Below are 22,650 nucleotides of genomic sequence, written 5' to 3'. Positions count from 1 at the left end.
ATCTTTTAAAACACATGGGGGGAGACCAAGGGATTGTTTAAGAAACAAACTCTCCAAAACACCACACAGTGGAAAGAAAGAAGATTATGTCAAACCTTATTTACAGCTTCGTCTGCAAATGCCAAAGAATACAAGCAATAAGAGTAGGTGAAAAATGCAAGTGCTTGGATAGACCCTGTAAGAGATTATTTGGCTGTTTGAGCCAAACCCACTAGGACTTTCTGTGCTTGTTTAAAACCTCTGCAAAGCCTCATGTTGCACATAAGGGAGCTTCAGCTTTGCTTCCAACTTTATGGAGTAAAGTGCTTGAGTGCTTCTCAAGGAGTCAGGGGGACATCTGGCTCCCTCAGAGGGAAATGCAAAGTCAGGTTTGAACCTCAACTCTCTCCTCTGCTCTGAACACCCCCCAGAGTCTTGCCCTCCTCTGCCCCCCACCCCCAGTCCTACTCACCTTTAGGCTTTTAAAGAATAAAACCAGCTTTACAAAGAAAAATCTTAGACAGAAACTATCTTCTCAGAGGCACCTTCCTCGGGCAGGTGAAGGGAGGGCAGGGAGAATATGCTTGCTGACCAGAACTAGTCTGAAGCATGGATTTTCCCCAGCTGGGAAAGGTGAGCCATTTTCCTTTCAGTACAGCAGATGAGCTGAGTTGCAGAGCAAGGTAAGGGGTAGCCACTGTCTAAAATTTTACATTTTTCCAAAATTAAACAGCCTGTCATCTCTGTGGACTGTTGCTCAAGGACTCCTCTACAGAAGTCAAAGTGAAAGCAGCCCCCCCCCACCCAAGGTCTACCTCATGGGAAGCCCAGAAGCCTTTGGCTGAGCAGCCACAGGAGGATCCTTGCACCCCTGGACACTTGTTCTAGAAGCTTTAGGCATCTGTATGGGAAATACAGATTTCACATGAAAGAAAGCTGCATGTGAAGTATAGTGGACAGAGCCTGGAAAAAACCAACAAAACAAAACAAACCCCACCAAAACAACCAACCCAAAAAACCCCAAAACAAAACAAACCCCACCAAAACCAGAGAACAAATAACAAGACAGACGAAGAGTAAATGCAGGAAGAAGCACACTAAGAGACCTCTTTCTCTATGTGGCACCAAGAATGGAAGGGGATCCCAACCGGGGAAGGAAGGGGAAGGAAGGGGAAGGAAGGGGAAGGAAGGGGAAGGAAGGGGAAGGAAGGGGAAGGAAGGGGAAGGAAGGGGAAGGAAGGGGAAGGAAGGGGAAGGAAGGGGAAGGAAGGGGAAGGAAGGGGAAGGAAGGGGAAGGAAGGGGAAGGAAGGGGAAGGAAGGGGAAGGAAGGCTGGTTTTGTAGAGACAGGAGAAACAAGGGTTTGTTTGTTTTGTGACTATTACAGCACAAAGAAAATCTAATGAAAGTTTACTTCATTCAACATCAGCCCACTAACTGATGAAAACATTCATACAGCACAAAAAACAGTTCCAAGTACTTCTCAAGAAAGCCTTGACAAAAGAGCTGGCAGGGTCATTGCAGAAATGGATACAACTTTGGAAAAAGTTTTTGAGTTATCAGCACTGATCTAGATTTTGAAAAGAAGCATTGCAGCCAACAGGGTAAACTCATTGGAAAATCTGTGTGCTGCACTTTAAGTGCTGTTTACAGCTGCAGACAGTCTGGTCCTAGGAGACAGAAAAGCCATCAGCAAAAGGCTACTGCTGGAGCAGTGTGAAATTTAGCCAAAAAGTCTGCTTTTTCCATGAGTGGAGCTAATGCCGGAAAGTTTAAAGAGGACTTATCGCCTTCATCTCTGCTCCATGTGTGAAAACGAGTTATGACCTTCCACCTGCCCACAGCATAGGCAGACTCCCTCTTTCTTTGGTTTTACAATAGTGTTTTCCTAGTTTTTGTACTTGTTTTTCTCTCCTCTGTTGTGGGAAAAACCCACGTGGACAAGAGAGGAAATTACTGGACAATAAAGGGGAAACAATGACACTGACAGCAGTCAGAGCTATAAAAAGCACCAAGTAAACACAAAGGAAAAATATTTTTTTCCCTTCTACCCTTGTTTGTCAAGCCATTAGAGCTGTGACTTATTTTCAGCCAAGGAGGGGAGAAGGCAATGTTTACAGCTGGTGACAGCACTTGCTTTTCAGACTCTGTCCCCTTGAAAAGTCATAACCTCAGCCAAGCAAGGACATGAGTATGCCAAGAGCCTACACAGGGGAAACACCTTGGCATACTGCTCTCCAATCACAACTGCTGGGACTCCAACCCAAGGGTTTGCTAGAAGGCTGATAGAGCAAACTTGGAGTTCAGCATAAGCTGGCTTGTTTGGGACTGTTAAATCATGCTCAACACCTTAAAAACACATTGATACATCTGTACCATTCCTCTTGACCAGGGAAATCAGAAGTTCAGAGAGAGCAGAATCACAAGCCTAACAGTCAACAACACTTGGACTCTCTACTGCAGTCTAATGTAGCAGAACTAAGACTAAATTATGTGCAATAAAAAGGTACTTGAGGGATTTTGTTTGCAGGTCTTCATTAACCTAACAGGGAGCTGAAATAATTTCTAGTATAAGAGTTGACACAAGCCTTTTGGACAGTCAAAATGACTTTTGATCCCACTGATAATCCTTATTCCCCACTGCATTCTTTCCACTTCAGCAGTTTTTCATTTTCTAGGTGCATAACTTGTCACAGGGAACACTCCTACACCACAGGACTTGTCAAGCTCCAACCACTTCTCATAACTACCTACTGCCATGAATCTTGCTTCCCTTCTCCCCAGTTCTATCTTAGTTGACTGGTAAGCCTCTAGGTTCTAACTGAGCCTGAGGCTGGTTGAGGCACTTGCCACTTTCCTCAATTCAGATGCAAGTAACAGTTTCCTGGAGACAGACAGCTGAAGCCTTAAGGCAGGTTACCCACAGGCTCTGGCTGAGAAGCCTAATCCATAGCTTGAGGAGCCCCTCTGGGGCCATCAGCTATCATGGCACAACACCATGGAGCTACACATTGCAGGATTTTGGCTGCTGAAGTAGAGGAATCTCATCAAGAGAGCGATTACCAGCCAGCTGAAGAAAAAACTACTCAGGGAAGAGCTACAAGCCAAAAGGCTCTCTGGGGTGAGTTATGTGCAGTGCAAGCTCAGTTTGACCCCCTTGCCTTGGTTGTGGTACTCCTTTACTCACAGTGAGAAATAAATTTTTATCTCTTCCTCAGACCTGCAAGGAAAACTCAATTATAACTACAGTGCATATGGATCTTGGTATTCCAAGTCAGGTAGGAATTCCCTGATGTGGGAAGCCAGTGTGCCTCTCTCTCCTCATAGTTATGCTACTGCACAGTGACAATGCTTGAGAGACAGTGATCCTAACACAGGGAATGGAAAGGCAATGCAAGTGAAGCCTTTAGGAAACAAAAGCTGCTGGAGGAAAAAAGGCAGATGGAAAAAAAACAGAACGAGATGCCTACAACTTGTGGGAGAAGAGTGTCAAGAACAGGAAGGCCAAGAGGAAGAACACTGTTCCCCTTGCTTGCTTACTTGCCTTTTTAATCTGCTGGAGTTCTGCTTTTGATCATGATGCACAATGAAATCAAACATGTATATCCAATCCACCACAGTCTAAAAATATCCACAACCCATCTCACTTCTCCCAGCTTCTATTTAAGAGATTCCTCCCAGTGCAGCAGTGCAGAAATCATGTTTGGAAAACAGTAAATATCAGAGCATCATACAGAGAATAACAAAGCAGTGGCTGTTTTCTTTCATTAATCAAAGCTGCTCTCTCCACATACACAAAGCTTGTTTTCTCTGGGGAACAAAGAAGTCACAGCACACTAGGAGGAAACAATAGAGTAAGGAAAAACAACAACAGCTGGCAGAAACAAAGTGTTTTCTTTCCTGCTGGAAGAGTAAAGCCTCTTGGTTTTGACTTCTAATTTTTTTTTTAACTTTCCCCCTCAAACAGGAATAAATTGGGACTTGGCTTACCCTAAGTCCTGGAAGAGGACGGAGGAGAAGCAACATATTTTGATGAAAAAACCATGTCACAGTGTGCAAAGGTGAGACTCTTCACTGCAGCAACAGCTATAGCCTTGCAGAGGAATTGGCACAGAAAGCAATCTCTGAAGGTGCTGATGTAACTCCAGCAGGGGCTTTCTGAAGAGCCTCCTGGGTTCCCTCTTGCTAGGAACAAGCTTACAGCACTCTTAATGCACTGACAGAAAACACCATCCTCTTTGCAGTGAGGAGTGTGAAGAAAAGCAGAAGCTGTCAGCTTGAAGAGATTACATTTGCAGCAAAAGGCTCTTTCAATTTGTCCTCTTCGCATTTGCTAGTCCAGGACTGACCCCACTGTAGGAACCCTAATTCTTAAAAAAAACCCCACTAATTATTTTGGCAGGAATGCAGCTAGTCACCAGCTAATGCTTGTAACAAAGTATTACAGGGGAGACACCTTGTCTGGAAATTGCTGCTGTAAGAAATCATCAATAAACCTTTGTGAAGCACCAACATTCAGTTTTAGATGCTGATAATTTGAACGGTGTTAGGCACAGATAGATCTGTATCAGTGATTCTCAAAGACCTGGATTCAATACAGAAAGCTTGTCCCTCATGAGGCTTGTTAGATTTGTTTGAAACACTAAAGGAGAAAAGCCATTAAGTCAGATTCCCCAGTGCCTTTCTCAGGGACCTTTGCTTCCAAACCCGTGAATCACTAGCAGCATCTAGTGGCTACAATAAACCAGATTTTCAGGTTGACTCTGGCATGAAATACAGGCAAATCAGTTCTAAATTATGTTTTTTAGCTTCTTTACATGACTACCTTGAATTACAGCAACACCAGTGTTGGAGAAATTCTCTCATGCTATTACCGTAAGCCAAGGAACTCCTCCTGCCTGCATCAATCTGGATTCATCCCCAAGGACAAAACAGGTAGACTCTGCCATTATCACAGCCTCTGCTACAGTGATCTGAACATGGTAGCAAGAACCTAGAATTTCCACAAGGCTGGAGAGCATCAGGAAGTTCCCAGAAGCAGCATACCAAGTTCACATGGCATGCAGGAGCATAACCTGGGAGACACAAGCTCACAGAGCCTAAGAATAACTTTACACAGCAAGAGAGCACCACAAGCTGCTACGCCAGGTCAGAGGGAGGAACAGAGTAAAAGTCAGAGCACCTGAAGATCAGGTCCTCCCACCTGCTGCTGTTCTGACACAGCCCCTCAAAGGGCAGAATGCATGGTACAGCTGGGACAACTACAAAATATAAAATAGGTTACAATAAAAAAAGAGATGAAGAAGACAGAAATCCCCCTGAATTCCCAGCAACTGTAGCAACTGCTTTTTACTGTCAAGGAAAATAAACTAAAGCAAACAGAACATACAGATACTTTTATTGCTCACCTTTTATACAACAGCACACCTTCAGCCATTTTCTTTCACAGCTTTTTGACAATGTTTATGTACACAAAAAACCCAGCAAGAAGCATTATGTGGCTTTCAGTAAAGAAAAAAACCCAAACATTAGAACACCAAACTCAGCCAGGTTTTGTTTTCTGCAGCAATAATAAAAGGGCTTCCTCCAGGCAGGAACTAATCTTCCCAGGCCGTAGTGCACTTCTTTAAAAAGACAACCCCCAAAACAAATTGCCCTAGATTTGCTGAGCCAGTGGTATTTAACTTGTAAATAAAATAAACTTCAGTTTGTCATTTCTTCTAGCTGATTTCAAGTAAAAATTAGGTTTGGAGGAGGAGCAACTTGTTTTGGATGGATGCAGGTCAGTTTGAATTGCTACACCTAACTACAGGCCTACACACACTATCGGTTCACAATTTAGCTTAGTTTGAAATGATCTTTGCAGATTTTGGCGGCGGTCAGTCTTCATTGTTGAGCAGGTGGGAAAACGTGGTTTAGCAGGAGATAAGGCTACTGAACATGGCATCCACAGTAGAGCTCAGATAACACAAAACCCCGTTTGTCAGAGGAGTCCTTGTGCGCGCACATGCGCTGTAACAGCATCGTGACTGAAACAAGAGGTCAGCAAGAAGAAAAGCAAAACTCCAGACTGGTTTAGAACATGTAACTCAACAATGATTTGGGGGAAAAACACAGAAGTTCTACTGTGTACAATAATAGACAAATTTGACAGGTCTTGGTATTTCTCCAAATCAAAATAGAAGGCAAACACAGCAGGTATATTTAGAACAAAAGTGTTTTGAGCAGAGGGAACCAGTCCAACATCCAAAAAGCATGGCTATTAGTTGATGTTTAGGGTGCAGGGGGTAGTGACAATGTCTTTCATTCAGACAGGTAGAGGTGGGTGGGGAGGAGAGGTCTACACAAAGTTGTGCTTTGCTCTATGCAAAACATCCCACCCAAAGAGATTCTACCTGCACTAATTCAAGCAGCATATAAGTCAGGCCTCTGAAACCAGGTTTCTATTATGTGAGCTCTGCTGAAGTGTAAATTTTTAGCAGCCTCAGCTGGTGAAGTGTCTTCCCTGTCCAAAGCCAGACTGATTATACTGATAACCTCCATGCTGGAAGTGCTGTTCAAACTGCCCTCCTTGATTAAAGTTCTGTCCACCTCTGCCCCCCCAGCCACCTCCCTGACCTCCTCGGCCACCGCGACCGCCACGGCCACCCCTCCCTCCTCCACGCCCACCCCCTCGGTCACTGTGGGACCCACCATCTTGATATCTGTTGTCTTGCTGGTAACCACCACCACCGCCCCCTTGGTAGCCACTTCCAGAATAAGAAGACGACTGGTAGCCACCATAGCCTCCTCCTTGGTAGCCACCACCACCATGGTAGCCACCTGTTTGAAAACCTGCATCTCTGTAGTTACTCTCCCTGTAGCCACCATCCTGGTAGCCACCACTTCCGCCATCTGTCCAGCCTCCTTGCAGCTTGTTTCCTCTTCCTCCTCCTCTGCCGCCATGATCATAACCACCACGTCCTCCTCGTCCCCCTCGATCATGGCTTCCTTGTTCGTGACCTCCTCGCCCTCCGTATGACGAGTCATAGCCTCCTCTTCCTCCTCGGTCATGACCCCCGTGGTCATAACCTCCCCGCCCTCCATAGGAAGAGTCGTAGCCACCTCTGCCTCCTCTGCCACCGCCTTGCTGCGAGCCACCCTCTGGTCTTTTCTGCCACGGTGGCATCTCAGGAGGTGGAGGTTCAATTTCATTGGGCCTTCCTCCTCTGTCAGGCACTCTGCCCATTAGCACCTACAAAGGAAAAGGAAAACTGTCATAGGAGTTGTGACATCTCACACAAGAGCCACATTTACTGAGACACACCACAGACAGCACCCACTCCAAGGTTTTTACATCCAGGCAAATTTTGTGTGTTTAAAAGTGACAGACCTCTGTGTCCAGTTAATAAAATTTAAACAGGGATTATCTAGCACTTGAAGCACTGCTAACAAGACAAGTCAGGAGACCTGTGCTTTGTGTTCAAACAGCAGGCACACCACCATGGGCAGTGCCAACACAGTCTTTCAATTAACTCTTTATTACTGCAAAGTGCTTAACTCAAATAAGCACAAGTACAACATATCACATTCTCTCTCCTAACTAGTGCTCTGGGTTCCTGTAGAAGCCATTGACTTGGTAAATAAAGAGCAAAAAATTCTATTTTTCAGTGAGGATATGCAGAAACTTAACAGACAGGTGTGAGAGCACTGATCTGAGTGGAACAAGACTCTAGAGATCTCTACCTGTCTAAGGATGGTGTGACCTTAAAAATTTAGCAAGGCAAAATGGGACAGGACATTTGTACTGCTTGAAGTTTTATAACAAAGGAACTTCAATGGAAGTAGGCTACTTTGCTATTTCGTGCTACTGTCCTGGAAAACATTTAACATTAATAATGGAGATAAGTTAACGGATAATACATCAGCAGCAGAGCAGTACTGCATTCCTGCTGAAACATACATACAGTCTGGTGATAGGATCAACCTGTCTTACTACTTAATTTCTTTCACACCAACAACACTAAAAAGGTGCATAAATTATTTGGGTTGGATGGCTGTGGCCAAATCAACACACCACTATTCCCTCCTAAATTAATTAAAACTTGACCAGAGGTACAGTTGGTACTCAAAAGGCAGAAGAGCATGCACCTATCCCCACAGTTTTAAAGCACCAAGTATGCTGCTGCACATAGCTACTGAGCTGCAACTTCAGCACAAATATTTTTTTGAGCCTATTACTCTTGTAAAATCATAACTTTTGAAACAAGGTAAATTGTTTTGTCTACGTCATGTTTCTCCTATGTCATTATTAGAACTACACTCTTGATTGTAATCTATTTGTGTACAAAGGGCAATCTAATTTGTGGGACCCTTGCCTTGTGATCTTAGAGTTACCATGTAGATGTTATTTTAGACATGGTGGCAGAATTAGGTAGCAGTAGAGTCATGGCTTTTGTAATTCTGGCAAGACAGAGCAGGCCTACTACCACTGTAAGCAATCCAAGGTATTTCAGCAATTTTTACTGCCCCAAAGAAGGGACACTGTGAACCTCAAAAGCTGAAACTGCACTATCCACTGATGCATTATCTGCAATACATAAACACCAAGTTTCTTATCCTGTATTTCCAAATTCCACTTACAGTCCCGGAAAAAAAAATAGGATTTATTACTACATTCAAGTTACTTAAATATTCCTAAAAGAACAAGACATTTGTTCACCAAAGGTACCTTATTAATGGCACATGCAGTCTTCTCTCGGATGGATCCACTGCTTGTTCTCATAATCTTTGACAGATCCTGCCGAGCTGCCAAGAGATTTGCAATTGATATAGTGCACTTAGTAGATAAGAGGGCACGTTTTGGCTGGTAGACTTTAGCCAGTTTTTCTGTTTGACTCTGTTGGAGCAAAGAAAAATAAAACCCAGTCAGTTAAAGCAATGGGACATCTCATGAAAAAAAATCAAATCAGAACTGAATAACAAGACACTACTGCAAACAGAACAAAAAGTTAATATAAAATCAGTGAGAACCACTTTATAACTGAGGATTACTTCAATCAAACTAGCATTTGTCACAAATTTCTTAAGTAAACAGGAAACAATTCTGACTGAAATGCCAAGGCACCAATGAGCTGACAATTTCAACAACATACACATCAGACTGTATTACTTCCAGGCAGTCAAACACAGAATAGAAGTGTGCCATAGAGTTACATGAATTACTGCTAAAATCCAGAGGACACTGAAAGCAAAACATCTGTGTTTAGCCTCCAGACCCCCTTCTGTGCCTTCACCCTGACCTGCACTCATTCCAGCTGGGCCAGCATCACCCCATCTCCAGCACTTATCAGCAGAAAAAGGTCCTGTTAACTCATTTCACTCTTCATTCCAGTCAGCTTCTTCACAAAGACAAGGCACCAAGAGGCCTGGCAGGGCTAGAAATGATATCCTACACTCAACTTTGCCTTGTATGCAATGTCTCTCCCTCTACTGCCTTTCAGCATTAACCACTCCAGCTATCTTGAACACCTCAAAAGTTTTCCAGCTGAGACACAGGAGAAATCTGTCCTACCACACATGAATTACTACACAAGTAACATCTCTCTTCAGTTAGCAACAGAGTGTAGTGTGTGATGCAGTTAAGATAAACAGACTGCCATCTGAATGCAGATGACGGCAGTGGGGACAGGCAAACCAGGTTTCCCAACATACTTTAACAGTGCAAAAACTTAGAAGCACGTTTTAAAATCCTAAAAAAACCTTGTTTTCCATCCAAAGGCAGAAAACTGGAATATGGCACTGGCTAAAGGTAGGAGAAGCAAAAGTACTCACCAGTGTGTTTTTCGAGTACTACTGTATTTTTCCCTGCTAAGTTTGACTGAGCGCTGAGCACAATATTTTGGTCCTATGATACTGTTTTAGGTGAAACTTAAAATTTTAACTTTAAAAAAATCCCTAATAATAGACTGCAAGGGTTTTTTTCCCCTGGTGCTTCCACTATCTGAAGAAGTGGCTCTTTAGTCATACGATTATATTCTGATACTTTTCAAATAAAAAAGAAAGCTATCATCTTGCTAAAAGTTACTGTTAAAACAAACTCTTATGTGTGTATGCTCTCATGCTTCTAAAAGAATTTTGCATTTTAATAGATATAAATGCATATCCACAATTTGTGTGTTTTGTGAAAACATTTTGTGTAGCAGGTCAAGTTCAAAAGTATCTGAGAATTCCTAGGTAAGAACACAAAACCACATAGATAAAGATGCCAAAGCTGTAACACAATTAGAAATCCCTGTTCTTAAAACGTAATTCACACTTTTGCTCATTTTTATTCATTATTGAAATATTTAAACAGTCAGCTAGTTCTTCAGTTATCTACTAAAAAGCCTGAAGAATACAAGGTCTAATAGAGAGTACACCAGTAGAAGTCCTACTCAGATAATGAAACAAAATGGGACAGGTCACTGCTTTTATTGAAGTATAGCTGATTTTTGAAAAAGCACTTATCAAGAAAAAACACTCAATGATTCTATGTGTCACAGTTTAGCACTAATTACTGTCTCAAACACTGTCAGCAGTATACTTAACACCATGTTAGCAGATTAGCAGATCTGGTTTAGTCCTGAAAAATAAATTATATGTACTAGTTTTTAAAATCCTGTAATTTCTGAGACACAAAAAATAGGGAAATCATGTAATTATTTCTAAAAGCAGAATATGTATCATGTACTCAAGGGAGAACAGATCTCATGTCACAGCCACTTACATGGTTTCAAAGACAAAAGAAGCACATAAAGCATTACCCTGTCTATAAGGTAAGAACAAGCAGTGCCGTAGCAGCTTTTCTCATGTGCATCTGTGGAGTTGTGATTGCAGACACACGTAAGAGATAAGGAAATCTGATTGCTGTAGACAGCACAAAGCAAGGTTAAGGGGCAGTCAAAAGGAAGGTGCTTTTCTACCATCACACAAGACACAACACTTAATGGTTCACATGGTACTCTGAACACAGCTGGATCAGTAATCTCTACTTTCTCCAGTGGCTTTGGTGTGTAGCTACACAGTCTGACTTCTCATTTTACAGACTGATTTAAAATCCAACAGTTTTAAGTAAAATATTTTTACTTATCTTCCATAGTCATCAACTTCTTTAGAAACTCAAAACAAAACCAGACAACTCCTGTGATTATTTTTGACTCATGAAGGACAAAACAATGATGCAGTTTTCCAGAGATACTTATTATAAAGAGTTACCATCAACAAGGACTTCACAGCAAGCTGTCTGTACCTTAGCTCTGTCTGACCAGCCAAAGGATTGCACAGTAACATCCAAACGTTTGACTAACAGTTTTCTTCGGACTTCGTATTCGTTGGCTATGGCTTGATTAATTGCTTCAATTTTTTCCTGAAACAAAAATTTGCAAACAATCTATAGATTAAAGTGTTTCTACTTCATAAACTATGTGGATGGAAGAGAGTATAACACAGAGATAATATGCATGGCTTCAGATTGCCATTATCTACCTTGTCAAATAGACTCACAGCCAAGCTGTGCCTGCTGATGTTATTTTCCTGAAATTTCCAAGGCTCATGTTCAGCCTTCTACCATTTCTAACAGCACAAAAACTGCACACACTGCTGAGGCACTTCTCAACATCCACCACGACAGAAAAACAAAGGGGAGAAGATACTACAGGCAACAATCTGAAGCAATGGTATACGTAACTCCTAAGAAACAGGATGTTTGTGCCTTTTTAAAAAGTAGAAAGCTTAAGGATAAAGAGAGAGCAAAGATAAAGGACTAAAAGTAACTACAGTGCTGCAAGAGGATCTTGATTAAAGCACACTCTGCATACAGCCAAAACAACAAAGTGCTCTACAGGAAAAAGTAATCATGAGAAACAGCTGGTAGCAGACAGTGGCTTAGTTAGAGCAGCAGGTGAGATATACACCATTAGAGTATATTTATATTTATGTATATTTAGAGGCCTGGCTGGAGGGAGGGCAGCGTGGCCCACTTTCAGTCTCAACAATACAAGCACTGAAGGAAGCTGACTGCTAGGGGAAGATGTGCTTCAGCCTTAAGTGAGAGAGACAAGAGAGACCTGAAGTCTTGCAGCAGCAGCCACAGCTTTGAGCTTGGTGCAGCAGCAGTGACTAACCCAGGCACCATGCTCCTGGTACAGCAGGTGACAAATCCCAGCTGGAGAAGATCACAGCTCTGCAGCCTGGGTGTACAATGTCTCTCCCAGCTCCTACCTGCATACTCACTGCCTCTTGGAGAGGCTATGAAGGAAGCAGACTACTCCAAGTGACAAAAAGAGGGGAACATTATGAACAGACCCACAGCTTAGCTAAAAAGAAGCCCCAGAAGCAGACATGACACCATCTCAGCAGGACTAGGTCACACAGACAGTGCTGGTAAATGGCAGGAGAGGAAGGTTTAAGCTACTGCACAAGCATGCTGGTCAGCACCACCACAGTAGGGTCTCTCATTTTGGAAAGGTTTAGCCTGCACCTGGACCTAGAGATTCATGAGTCTAAGATCTTATCAGTTGCTGTACATTTATTGCACCAACATATACATTATACTGCAAGAAATTATCTTCTTGTCTTCAGAAAGAGAAAAATCATTTTGCAACACACAGAATCAGGATTGACACTTTATACACTTGGAAAAGGGAAATGGGCTCTAATACCTGCAACTACTCACCCAGTGAGCTGGTCCCAGTTGTTTCTTTAATAAAGGTTTTCCAACATGATTAGGTGGAACCTTTGCTAGAGTTTCCTTCAGCTGTTAGGAGACATATAAAAATATAAGCTTTGGCTAAAAAAAAATTAGTTTTTCAAGATTTAAATTAAAGGAGAGGACTGTTGGTCAGTGAAAGGCATGACACAGCAACCTCCAATATCAAGTTATTTTCTCAGGAACAGAGAGCCAAGCACACTTCTTTTGGAAAGCAACTGTTTTTAGATTTCTGGTAGTCTCAGCTATAATTATTTAAAAATTAGGAGAAGGGACTATAGAATAGATCAGCAGTAAAAACAAAGACACCATGAGGTACTGCTACTCTTGAAGCCATCGGGATTATTCTACACATCATCTCATAATCCAGGAAAGAACCCACGTTTGCACCAAAAAGCTTATTTTAAGATGATGCAAAATGTCACATGATCCAAAGAAGGACCCCTCTTTACAATCAGGAGAAAAACCTTCAGTATGAAATTTTAACTCTATCTTGCATTTTAGAAGTTTGGACACAAATTATCTATCCCATCTCAAAATTTCTTAGGACTTCAAGGGGGAAGAAATGGATTAGCAGTGACAAAAACTTCCAAAGTAGTTTGGAAAAAAATCGCCAACCTGTTCATTCCAGCATGTGATCTAACACATTCAGTGACCTAGTTTTCCAATGATACTGAGCCAAATTTATTTAAGACTTTAAACCTAAGTGCTTTCAAATCACACTGTTTTGGGGAGCTTTGTAATCACAGAATATTCTGCATTGGAAGGGACCCATATCTGTTCTTTAGAGTTAAGAGTTGTCTTCTGCTGTTCTGCTCTCCCCTATCCTGCAAATTAAGTCACTAAAAGTGATTTAAAAGCTTTCTGTCCCCTAACCCTTGCTCTGTGCACTGGACAGTCCATTCTATTTTATTTCTCTGATTTATAAAAGTTACTCAGAAGTAAATTTATTTTTAAAAAAATCACAGCAGCCTGGAGAACACACACATGCAAGGAATAAAAATAAATGGAATCACAGAAATTATGAAGTCTTAGGGAGAAGGTGTTAAGTTTTACTTTTGTTACACCACCTTTTAACCAAAACATCTTTAAAACATTAGGTTCCCATACAAATTTGTTTAGGTGTATTTCTTGAAAAACATTTCACTCTAACATTCTTCCTGAGGCCTAAGATGAGGATTTTCTGTCTTCTGCAACAAGTGATGGCATCAAAACCTAGAGCAGTCACCCTGAAAAGCGATGATAGCAACAGTCCTTGACCTCATGCCTTGGCATGGAAAAAGCCTTCAAAGTAATTTTCAGAATTCTGACCCTCTGTATATGCATTAAAACTCATCAACTCTCCTTCCCAATTCAAACACTGGAGTTTCACAAGAGGCAAATCTCACCCAGGTAGCAGAACTATTTTACCATCAAACAATAACATATAAATATTCAAATTTTTCTTCCTTTGGATCTTACCTTTTTTTCAATTCCGCTGAAGAACTGGAACATCGTTATGTTGGCAGGAGGTTTGGACATGCCTAAAGCAATACAGATGCCTTTCAGCTCCTGAAAGACTTCACTGCCACCCCCTTCCTGGGCTTTTTTAGGAGGGGCATTCACACACAGCATTCTGGCAGCTTCCAGTTCTGAGATGAGGTATGCTGGGGTAAGAAAAATTAGATTTGACCATCAGATATAAAAGAGTTATTTTAGAGCCAGTGAAAACTCAAGTGCTTACAACCAACAAATGTGCAAACTGACTGTTTTAGATAGAAGGAGGCATAGAAATTCTCTATCTACATAATTTCTTGTATCTTCAAGATATCTTGTATCTTAAATTATCTTGTATCTTCAAGAACACTCATATTTACAATTACTGAGTTCAGTGCTAGAAACACAACAAACAGAGGACAGGTTAAGTACAACCAATTAAAGCCTGGAAAAAATCCCTATGATTCCAGCAAGTATAAATCCCAGAGTTCAACAGAGCACAGCTCTTTTCCTTCAGGTTTTGCCCAGCAAAGACAGGAAATTAGGAACATGGAAACAAGCAGGATGAGGGACTGAGATGTGCATTTAGGGTAGACAAGCATTTCTTGAAGCTCTAGGAAACAAACAAGGTAACAAGTAGAGAGAAGTAAAACATCAGATGAATCTTCTCTACTTCCCCACACAAAACATAGAGTAGAATAATCCCTCTGAGAAGTACTACTGAGAATTCACGTTTAAAATAACTTGAGAAAGGAAGGCTGATGAAATAGAAGCTAGAATGGCTGAAGTTTTCTTCAATATCAGAATTGTAGGAGCCTACCATTACATTGTAACTCCTTCACCAAACAAAAAGAGAAAAATCAAAATCACAATTTCTGAACACAGTATATACCCAGAATTTCAGCATCAGGTATCACTTACAGTGATAAAATTTTAAAATTATATAAACAGCCTTTGTTTGCAGGTGTCACAACATTAAGGTTTGAATTTTAAAAAAAGCACAAGTTTTAACAATACTTTTCTCATTAATCATAGTGAGTGACTATAGCAATAATCTACATAAACACTTCTAAAAATAAGAAAAATTGATACTGCAGACACACTTGTGAGCAGGGAAGTAAACCCATGGATATACAAAAGAAGCTTATTATTTATAAAACTGGGACAGATAAAAAGAAAAGAACACAGCAATTTAATGATCTCTGGAATGCCATCTCCTAAAGATACAGAATACATTACGAATAAAAAAAATCTTAGAATATGTAAAACAATGAAGCATCCTTTTTAGGTTCTTTCAGCAACACTTTATACGGGTTTTTCTTACATTGAAATTTCAATTATTTACACTCTTTTCAGGCCTATTGAGAAGGAAATTAGCAGGAGAATTTTGTTTCAAATATTTAGAGATCACATTTAAGCTATCTTCAACCTCCTCTAACAATAACAGAAATTTTTAAGTCTATCACTAAGATGAATGTTCTTTAGATAGCCATTCTTTTTTTTGCACAACATTCCTGAACCAGCCTGAAACTCTTGTACTTTTTGTTTTGCAGATGCCAATGCCTAACATTGTATTCTAGTGATGCTGCACATGAGGACAATCAATCCTAATTACTTGGGTTTATTTGGTGCTTTCATCTCCCAGCAATATTGCTACATCTTCCAAGTGACAAACTGTGCTGTATTTCATTACAATATAAAATATCCCAGCCTTTCACTACAGAGGGTTATCCTGCTTCTCCTGAAAAAAAACTAGTTTTATGGCTCACATACAACAGGATACCTAATAAGTTCACTTAACACAGCTAAAGAAAGTTATGCTGCTATGGTGGTACACAAAAAAGGAATTTGGCACTACTGCAATTTCACATTTGACAGTAAACACAGCATTCCTGCCAGATGGGATACCAGAGTTCAGCTTCTGAACACAGCCTTATATTACCAAAATGTACATCCCAAAGGACCTCCAGGATAAACTGTGTGTCACAGACAAGCCAAATTTATTGAATGGCTTGGCTTACAGAAAACAAGCTGAAGAGAAGATTGTTTGAGCTACAAACTATTCAAATGAAACAACTACCTCACCTCATCTGACATTTTTAAACATACTATAAGAAATATTCAGATTAAGTCTAATCATCTTTCTCCTACTGTTGAAATAAAGGAACCTACTCTGTAAATAATTTGTTATATCTCAGAAGAAGGCAGAAATAAATTTCTGTTTTGAAAAGGTTAAGAATTAGCAGCAACTGAGGAAGCAAATAAAACATTACCTCATCTTGATTTTAAATTAAGTTAAAATTAGTACTACAGTTTCTAACTCAAGCTTACATTTTTTTTGTAATGTAATGTGAATTAATATCATACATCTTTTACAAATTCAACTACTATTTCTTCTCCTCTGACATTTCATAATGAGAGAAAAAAACAATTTAGCTATTGAAATCTGATGAGTGGAAAAGGAAAGATGCCACCATTGCTAATGTTAATTTCCTTTCAATCAGCAGAAAGCAACAGTGAAGCTATTTACTAAGGATGCTGATCAAAAGAATTGGGAGCTGGGATAAAGCATTCTCTCTCTTTTGTAACAATTCTGACTGCTGTCAGTATAGGAAAATGCAAGTTTTGTTGCACCTTGCAAGTCATCACACTGGGAGCCTCTAAAATTATAATCCATCTGATGTCAGTGGTCATTTTTACAACCATGCTAAGTAGAGTACAGTAGCTATATTCTGGCAGAAGTTTTCAAATAATTCCCTCTTTGTTGTGCCTTTTAAGAAGTAATAGGACAGGCTTTTGGCTTGTGAATGTCAAGAAGGTTAACATTTAAAAAGGTTAACATTCAAAGTATTCTGCATGATATACTGGGTATGTATTGACTGGTAAACCCAGAAGTATAATACTCTGACACTGTAAATTACAGAAAAAATCATGCAGATGCATATTTTTAGGTAACTACAGTGTAGTACATTGTGGTAAAGAAACCAGTACCTCATTAAGTGTAAGAAACAATACTATAAATCTTGCAGAAAATCAGGTTTGCTTGCAAGCACCCTTTTAACTTACTAAGCAGCAAGAGACAGTTCTTTTGATTATGAAGGCGTTTTGTCACATCTCCTGATGTTAATGATGCATATGGACAGTTCATTTCAGACAGCAGCCCACTCATTTCAAGCTGAAATTCTTCTGCTTCATTTGGACCTTAGAAAGAAAAGAATAATAATTCATTCTCTGCTTATATATAGAGGGTATGATTAGAATGAATTGGCTATTTTAAAAAAAAAAAACTTATTTTGCTCAAGTTGCTATTTAACATTAAGTCCCAATTTAAACGGAGGCCAAGTGCATTTCTTGGGTTCCTCCAAGACACAGCACAACCTATTTGGAACCATGATATGCTCCATTAATATAAAAATTATGTTTCACTGACAGCTTTTCCAAGCTTCAGACAGACAGACACTGGCAACTTCTACAATGAAAGGTGACATTAAAAATATAATGAATAATAAATGTGGCTTATGAATTCTCACTTTTTTCTGTTATTTCTCCCTGTAAACTCACATTTGTCAACTGATTTTATTTCATATCAATATCTTTTAAAAATAAGGAAGTCACATAAATCAAACTTTTGACTGATATTCTGTCAAAAATTACTGAAACTAATCAGAACTTGTTAGGTAAAAAAACAGTGAGGAGAAATAACATTTTTTTATCTTTTTGAAAGAGACTTTAACCACAAATGTCTGTTATTCCTAAACTCAAGACATACAAAATGAAGTTAGGACTTCACAGTACTCCAGCTAATATGTTTCTGTCACTGTGTTTAAAGAATTTGAGATAGGTGTTGGAAGACTTCTGGACTGTATTTTTACATAAAACTAAAAATAGGAACCTTGCACTACTAGAAGGGGTGAGATACTGTATTGTTACAGAGAAAGAATATGAAATACACTCAAAGAAGAAAGAATGAATATGTCAAAAACAGAGAGAAAGGAAAGTAACAGATGTTGAGGTAAAAGGCAGCAACCTTTGGCCACTGAGTAAATACAAAGCTAAGCTCATAAAGGCATTATGAGTTAATACATTAGATATTCAGGAATGTGGGTTATCACACCAATTTAATAATTTAATCTGTAGATTGTCATGACTAGCTGACCAAAATTAACTTTTTTTTCCTGAAAGCTACACTTTGCTTCCTCTACCAAAATGAAAAATAATAATTTTCAGGCTCCTTCTCACAAATTCATAGCAAGAACAGAGTTAATGGAACTAAGAGTAAAAAGAAGATATGGTTACTGTAGTCATGAGAATGTTACCTTGAACAGTAGTATACTGACATCAAAATTACAAATAGCATGATTTACTTAAAACCCCACTAGCATTAATGTTTCTCTAAATCCATCTAAGAACTTTAAAAAAACAATACGGTTGAAAAATTAACAGAAAAAGCTAATTTCAGAAGAAAGACTCTTTGATTGCCACTATTATTTCAACCTCTACTGGCTGCTCATAAGGCAAATTTGAGGTGGAAAAATATCCAAAATCTGGCAGTGTGCAGACAACACTCCCTGGTAACAACAGATATGGCCAGCCCTAATCTCTGTGGCATGCAAGAAAACACACAAAGTGCATGTTTGTGCTGGAGTTATGATTACTTACTGTTGGTTGCCTGCACGTTCTCCTCTAGTTTACAGAAGAGCCGTAACTCAGACACCAACCAAGCGCAGAGTTTGGTGAATTCAGGGGAGCTGGCTCCATGGGAGACTGCCTGAGCCAGCGCTCCATCGTCCAACAATGGACCTTTGTAACTGAGAGGTAAAACAAAAGCACAGTTCATTAATGTTTGCTGTGAGCAGTGTCCTTGGACAGATTTATTTTATGCTATATACGTACTGAGAGCTACAACCACAATGCATCTGCAGTGCTGAGCTCATGGAACGGTGATTCCTGGACTGAACTGTAGCAAGAACCACACTGAAAACATCAGAGTAAACTCAGAACTTGGGTGCACCTTAACTTACCATCACAGAGACTGTGTCACAAAATATCATCATCAAAGGTTTCCTCAGGGAGAATGTTACCATGTACAGCAGCAACTTCTCTACCTCCACCTCCTGAAGATGTTACTGACAATTGACCTATCCAGGGCAACTGCAGTCCCAAGGAATCCTTCCTGAGCTCTCCATGTTGGATAATTACTGCTGAACAAGTGCATCTTTTCTGTCACTTCCTATCACGTATGAAAGGGCTGCCTTACAAAACAAAGGCTTTGATAGAAATATTACAAAAGTGATCTGCATAACAATATCATCATTGAAAAACCAACCTCCCTAAATACACATAAGAAAAATTAATGGAATTGATTCTTTGCATAAGCAAAATAAGCCGAAAATCAGACCTAGTGTAAGAAAGCATGAGTTTATAGATCAGATCTTAGAAAACACAGCTTTCAGGACATCTGTGTACTGATAATCTCTCAGGAGAAGAATGAAGAGTAGGGAGAAGGTTGCCTTATCAACCAGGTAGAAGCACAAGTCAAGAGTTTACCTCAGTATTTTAGGAAAAACATGCATAATATTATTTTGATATACTGCCCCCAAAAGAGACAGGCATCCAAGAGTGCTCATAACCAAATGAAATCTCTCTTGGGAACTTCCAGGTAAAGTCACCCACTACCTCACAACAATCCAACGAGTCCAGGCAACTCTTGGCAAACCTCAGCAATAAAAAACATCTCAAATTGAAATGTAATTCTCCTTACTCTGCTCCTGTGCTTAATATCACATACAAAGGATTTGGCCTTCACTGTAGTGGCCTGTTACTTCAGCCAAGTAAAATGAAGAAGCCACACTCAAAAATAACTTTTACCTCACAAAGCAGCTTGATTGGTGACACAGTTAATCTACTGGCAGCTGGTGGGAAGCTGTAATCTCATGTATTACAACCCTACTGCACAACCACAGTCGGCTGGATGCTTCAAGAGGCTAATCAGAGCAAGTTCCAGTCCCATCCCACAGACACCTCAGGCCTACATGTGTAGGTCTGGGAACATCTGGGACTCAGAACAGAAGCATCCTAGTTATAGGTCAAAGTAGAAAGGAAGCAATGGCAAGCCTTTTGCTTTGGCAGGACTGGGATTTAAGTCCCTGCTCAGATCTTCCAGAGGCACCTTTTCTGAACTTTTTCTTTAACAGAGGTAACATCTTGAGCGTGTTATTTCTTATAATTATGACTTCAGCTACACATCAATCTGGCCAATAATCCAACTTGTAGATTCCTAACTGCAAGCAGCTTTTTCCTTCTATTTCTGCCAATGGCACGTGTTCCAGAGCTATGCTCTCTTTTGGTAACATTGTGCTATCCCATCTGTTTGCTTTTTTAACAGTTCAACAAACTGATGCACAAGACAAGAGGCCACCATCTGAGCACCTCGAGCACAATTACAAAAAGAAACAGCTCTCTAACATGTAATGCTATGAGAAAAAAAAATAAACCAAGTGATATATTAGGAATATCTTCAGGATCTGATGAGAAAAAGTAAGTTGAACCATGAAGACCACAGAGCTACTGCCAAAGCAGAAAGCCTCAAACATCCCAGTCTTTCCAGACACCAAGGATCAGAAGTCCTTTAGACACATGCAATAGTTTTCCCAGTTGTTACCAATATTGCTGAGGTCTCATGTCTTTCATCCTCCAAATTTTCTCTTTTTCACTGTTGTCAATTTTGCTTCATATACCTTACTCGTTCAACTACTTTCACTGTTTGCTTTACTTATTTATGTCAAAAATCAACAACACTTTCTGTCTATAACTGCACAAATCACAACTCCTTCAAGCACTAGTGTCCTTTTAAACATATGACAGAAAAAAGAAGCCAGTCACAGTATTTTCACTGTGGCAGAGCTGCCTTTTCACATTTCAGTCAGAGAAATACCTGCTAAGACAGAAGTCTATTTGTCAAGCTTTGCAACTATTACCACTAACTTAGCCTGGAAATACAGCCTTTGTTGGAGCATAATGACTCTAGCCACAAAGTGATTTATGGGAATGGGGCCAACGTGAGTAAATACAGCTGTTTGCATGCAACCAGCAGAAGTGAAATTGTACCTGCCTGTCCTCTGAGCTCTCAACAGTTTACAGACATGGGAGCTTACAGCAGAACGTGTTCTCCACACTCTCCCTTTCATACTTATGCAACCTTTCCTGACTCTGACAAAGTAACAGGCTTACACAGCAAGTTTCCTGTGCTATATTACCCTTTAAAAAATGTAAAGAAAAAGAACACTTGCTCATTTGCAATTCTTTTTACTCTTCCCCCTCTCCCCCAAAAAGTATGAGGCCTGAAAGTTTTCTTATTGTCTGACGTATCTCTTTATCCTGTCCCACCCTCAGCTAGGGCCGCTGTGCAGAAGAGAGCAGCAACAGACCAGATGGCATCCAAGAATCAAGGGGATCAGCTCGCACGGAGAAGCGACTCATTCGCCAAGGCCGTGCAGCTAAAAGCCAGCCCGTCTGCCTTGGGACATCACCACCAGCCCCGCTCAGGGGGCAGCTCTGATGAAAAGAGACCTTTCCAGGTGCCCCGAGCCGCGGCCCTCCGGAGCGGAGCGGCTCCGCCTGTGCGGGGCGGACAGCGGCGCTGTGTCCGTGCCGGGGCCGCCCTCTGCTCCCGGCCCTCACCGGGAGAGCCCCGCACCCCCAGCCCCGGATACGTACCCCAGGTCCTCCAGCGACTCCAGCACATCGTTCTCCAGGAGCTCGAATTCCATCCTGCGGCGGGGCACGACGGGTGGACCTGCGCGACACGGGACTCAGCGCTACCGGTACTCGCACTCCCACCGACCGCCATTCCCCCCTCCTCCAGCCCATTCCGGCCTCGTGAGGGAGACTCAGCTCTCACCCCCTGCCGTGCGGTGAGGCAGAGCTCCCGGCGCCGCAGCCCCTCTCCCCGCGCCGCCCATGCCCGCCCTGCTCCCGGAGCCCCGCGGCCCCACGCACCGCGCTCGCAGCTGCGCCGCCGACTGCCGGGTTGGCATCTCAGGGCGGGGAGCGCGGCGCCGCAGGCCCCCGGCCACCCTCTTCACCCGGCTTCTCTAGGGCCGCCCGCCCCAGTGCCTGACCGGCGCCGCCTCCGTCCGCGGCAGTTTCCGTCGATCCGCCGAGCGGAGCGCCTTTGCTTAAGTGGGACACGGGCGCGAGGCCGGAGAACGGGCCGTTTTTGTGGGAAAGGAGCCCGGGACGAACGAAGGCTCTCACTTTTGTGTTCAGGCGCCGGCGAGGTCAGACCCGGAAGCAGGACTCCTCCCTCCGCGCCGCGCAGCCCGCGCAGGAATTTGCTGCGGCGAGCGGCGTCGCGGCAACGGGCGGGGCACGGGGAGAAGACGGGGCGGCGGAAGGGTCAAACCACTCCAAGGAGGGAGAGTGCGTCCCCACCCTGCAGGACCCCGAGCCACGGCCAGGACCACAAAT

General features: G+C 41.6%; 1 protein-coding gene across 1 annotated transcript; it reads right to left on the bottom strand.

Moving 5' to 3' along the window:
- Positions 1 to 5,359: 5,359 nt before the first annotated feature.
- On the bottom strand, positions 5,360 to 22,424 carry FAM98A (family with sequence similarity 98 member A). Its single transcript, XM_009091646.4, has 9 exons — positions 22,180 to 22,424; positions 21,898 to 21,976; positions 18,841 to 18,989; positions 17,248 to 17,382; positions 14,167 to 14,351; positions 12,673 to 12,753; positions 11,248 to 11,364; positions 8,689 to 8,856; positions 5,360 to 7,212 (listed from the first exon to the last, which is right to left on the bottom strand). Exons 2-9 carry the CDS (start codon positions 21,948 to 21,950, stop codon positions 6,463 to 6,465), a joined length of 1,638 nt encoding a protein of 545 aa, XP_009089894.1. The 5' UTR covers positions 21,951 to 21,976; positions 22,180 to 22,424; the 3' UTR covers positions 5,360 to 6,462.
- Between the last annotated feature and the right edge of the window lie 226 nt (positions 22,425 to 22,650).

This window comes from Serinus canaria, chromosome 3, assembly GCF_022539315.1.
Source record: "Serinus canaria isolate serCan28SL12 chromosome 3, serCan2020, whole genome shotgun sequence".
Taxonomy (NCBI): Eukaryota; Metazoa; Chordata; class Aves; order Passeriformes; family Fringillidae; genus Serinus; species Serinus canaria.
Note: the sequence above shows the minus strand (reverse complement) of the source record. Positions and strands in the feature narration are given on the sequence as shown.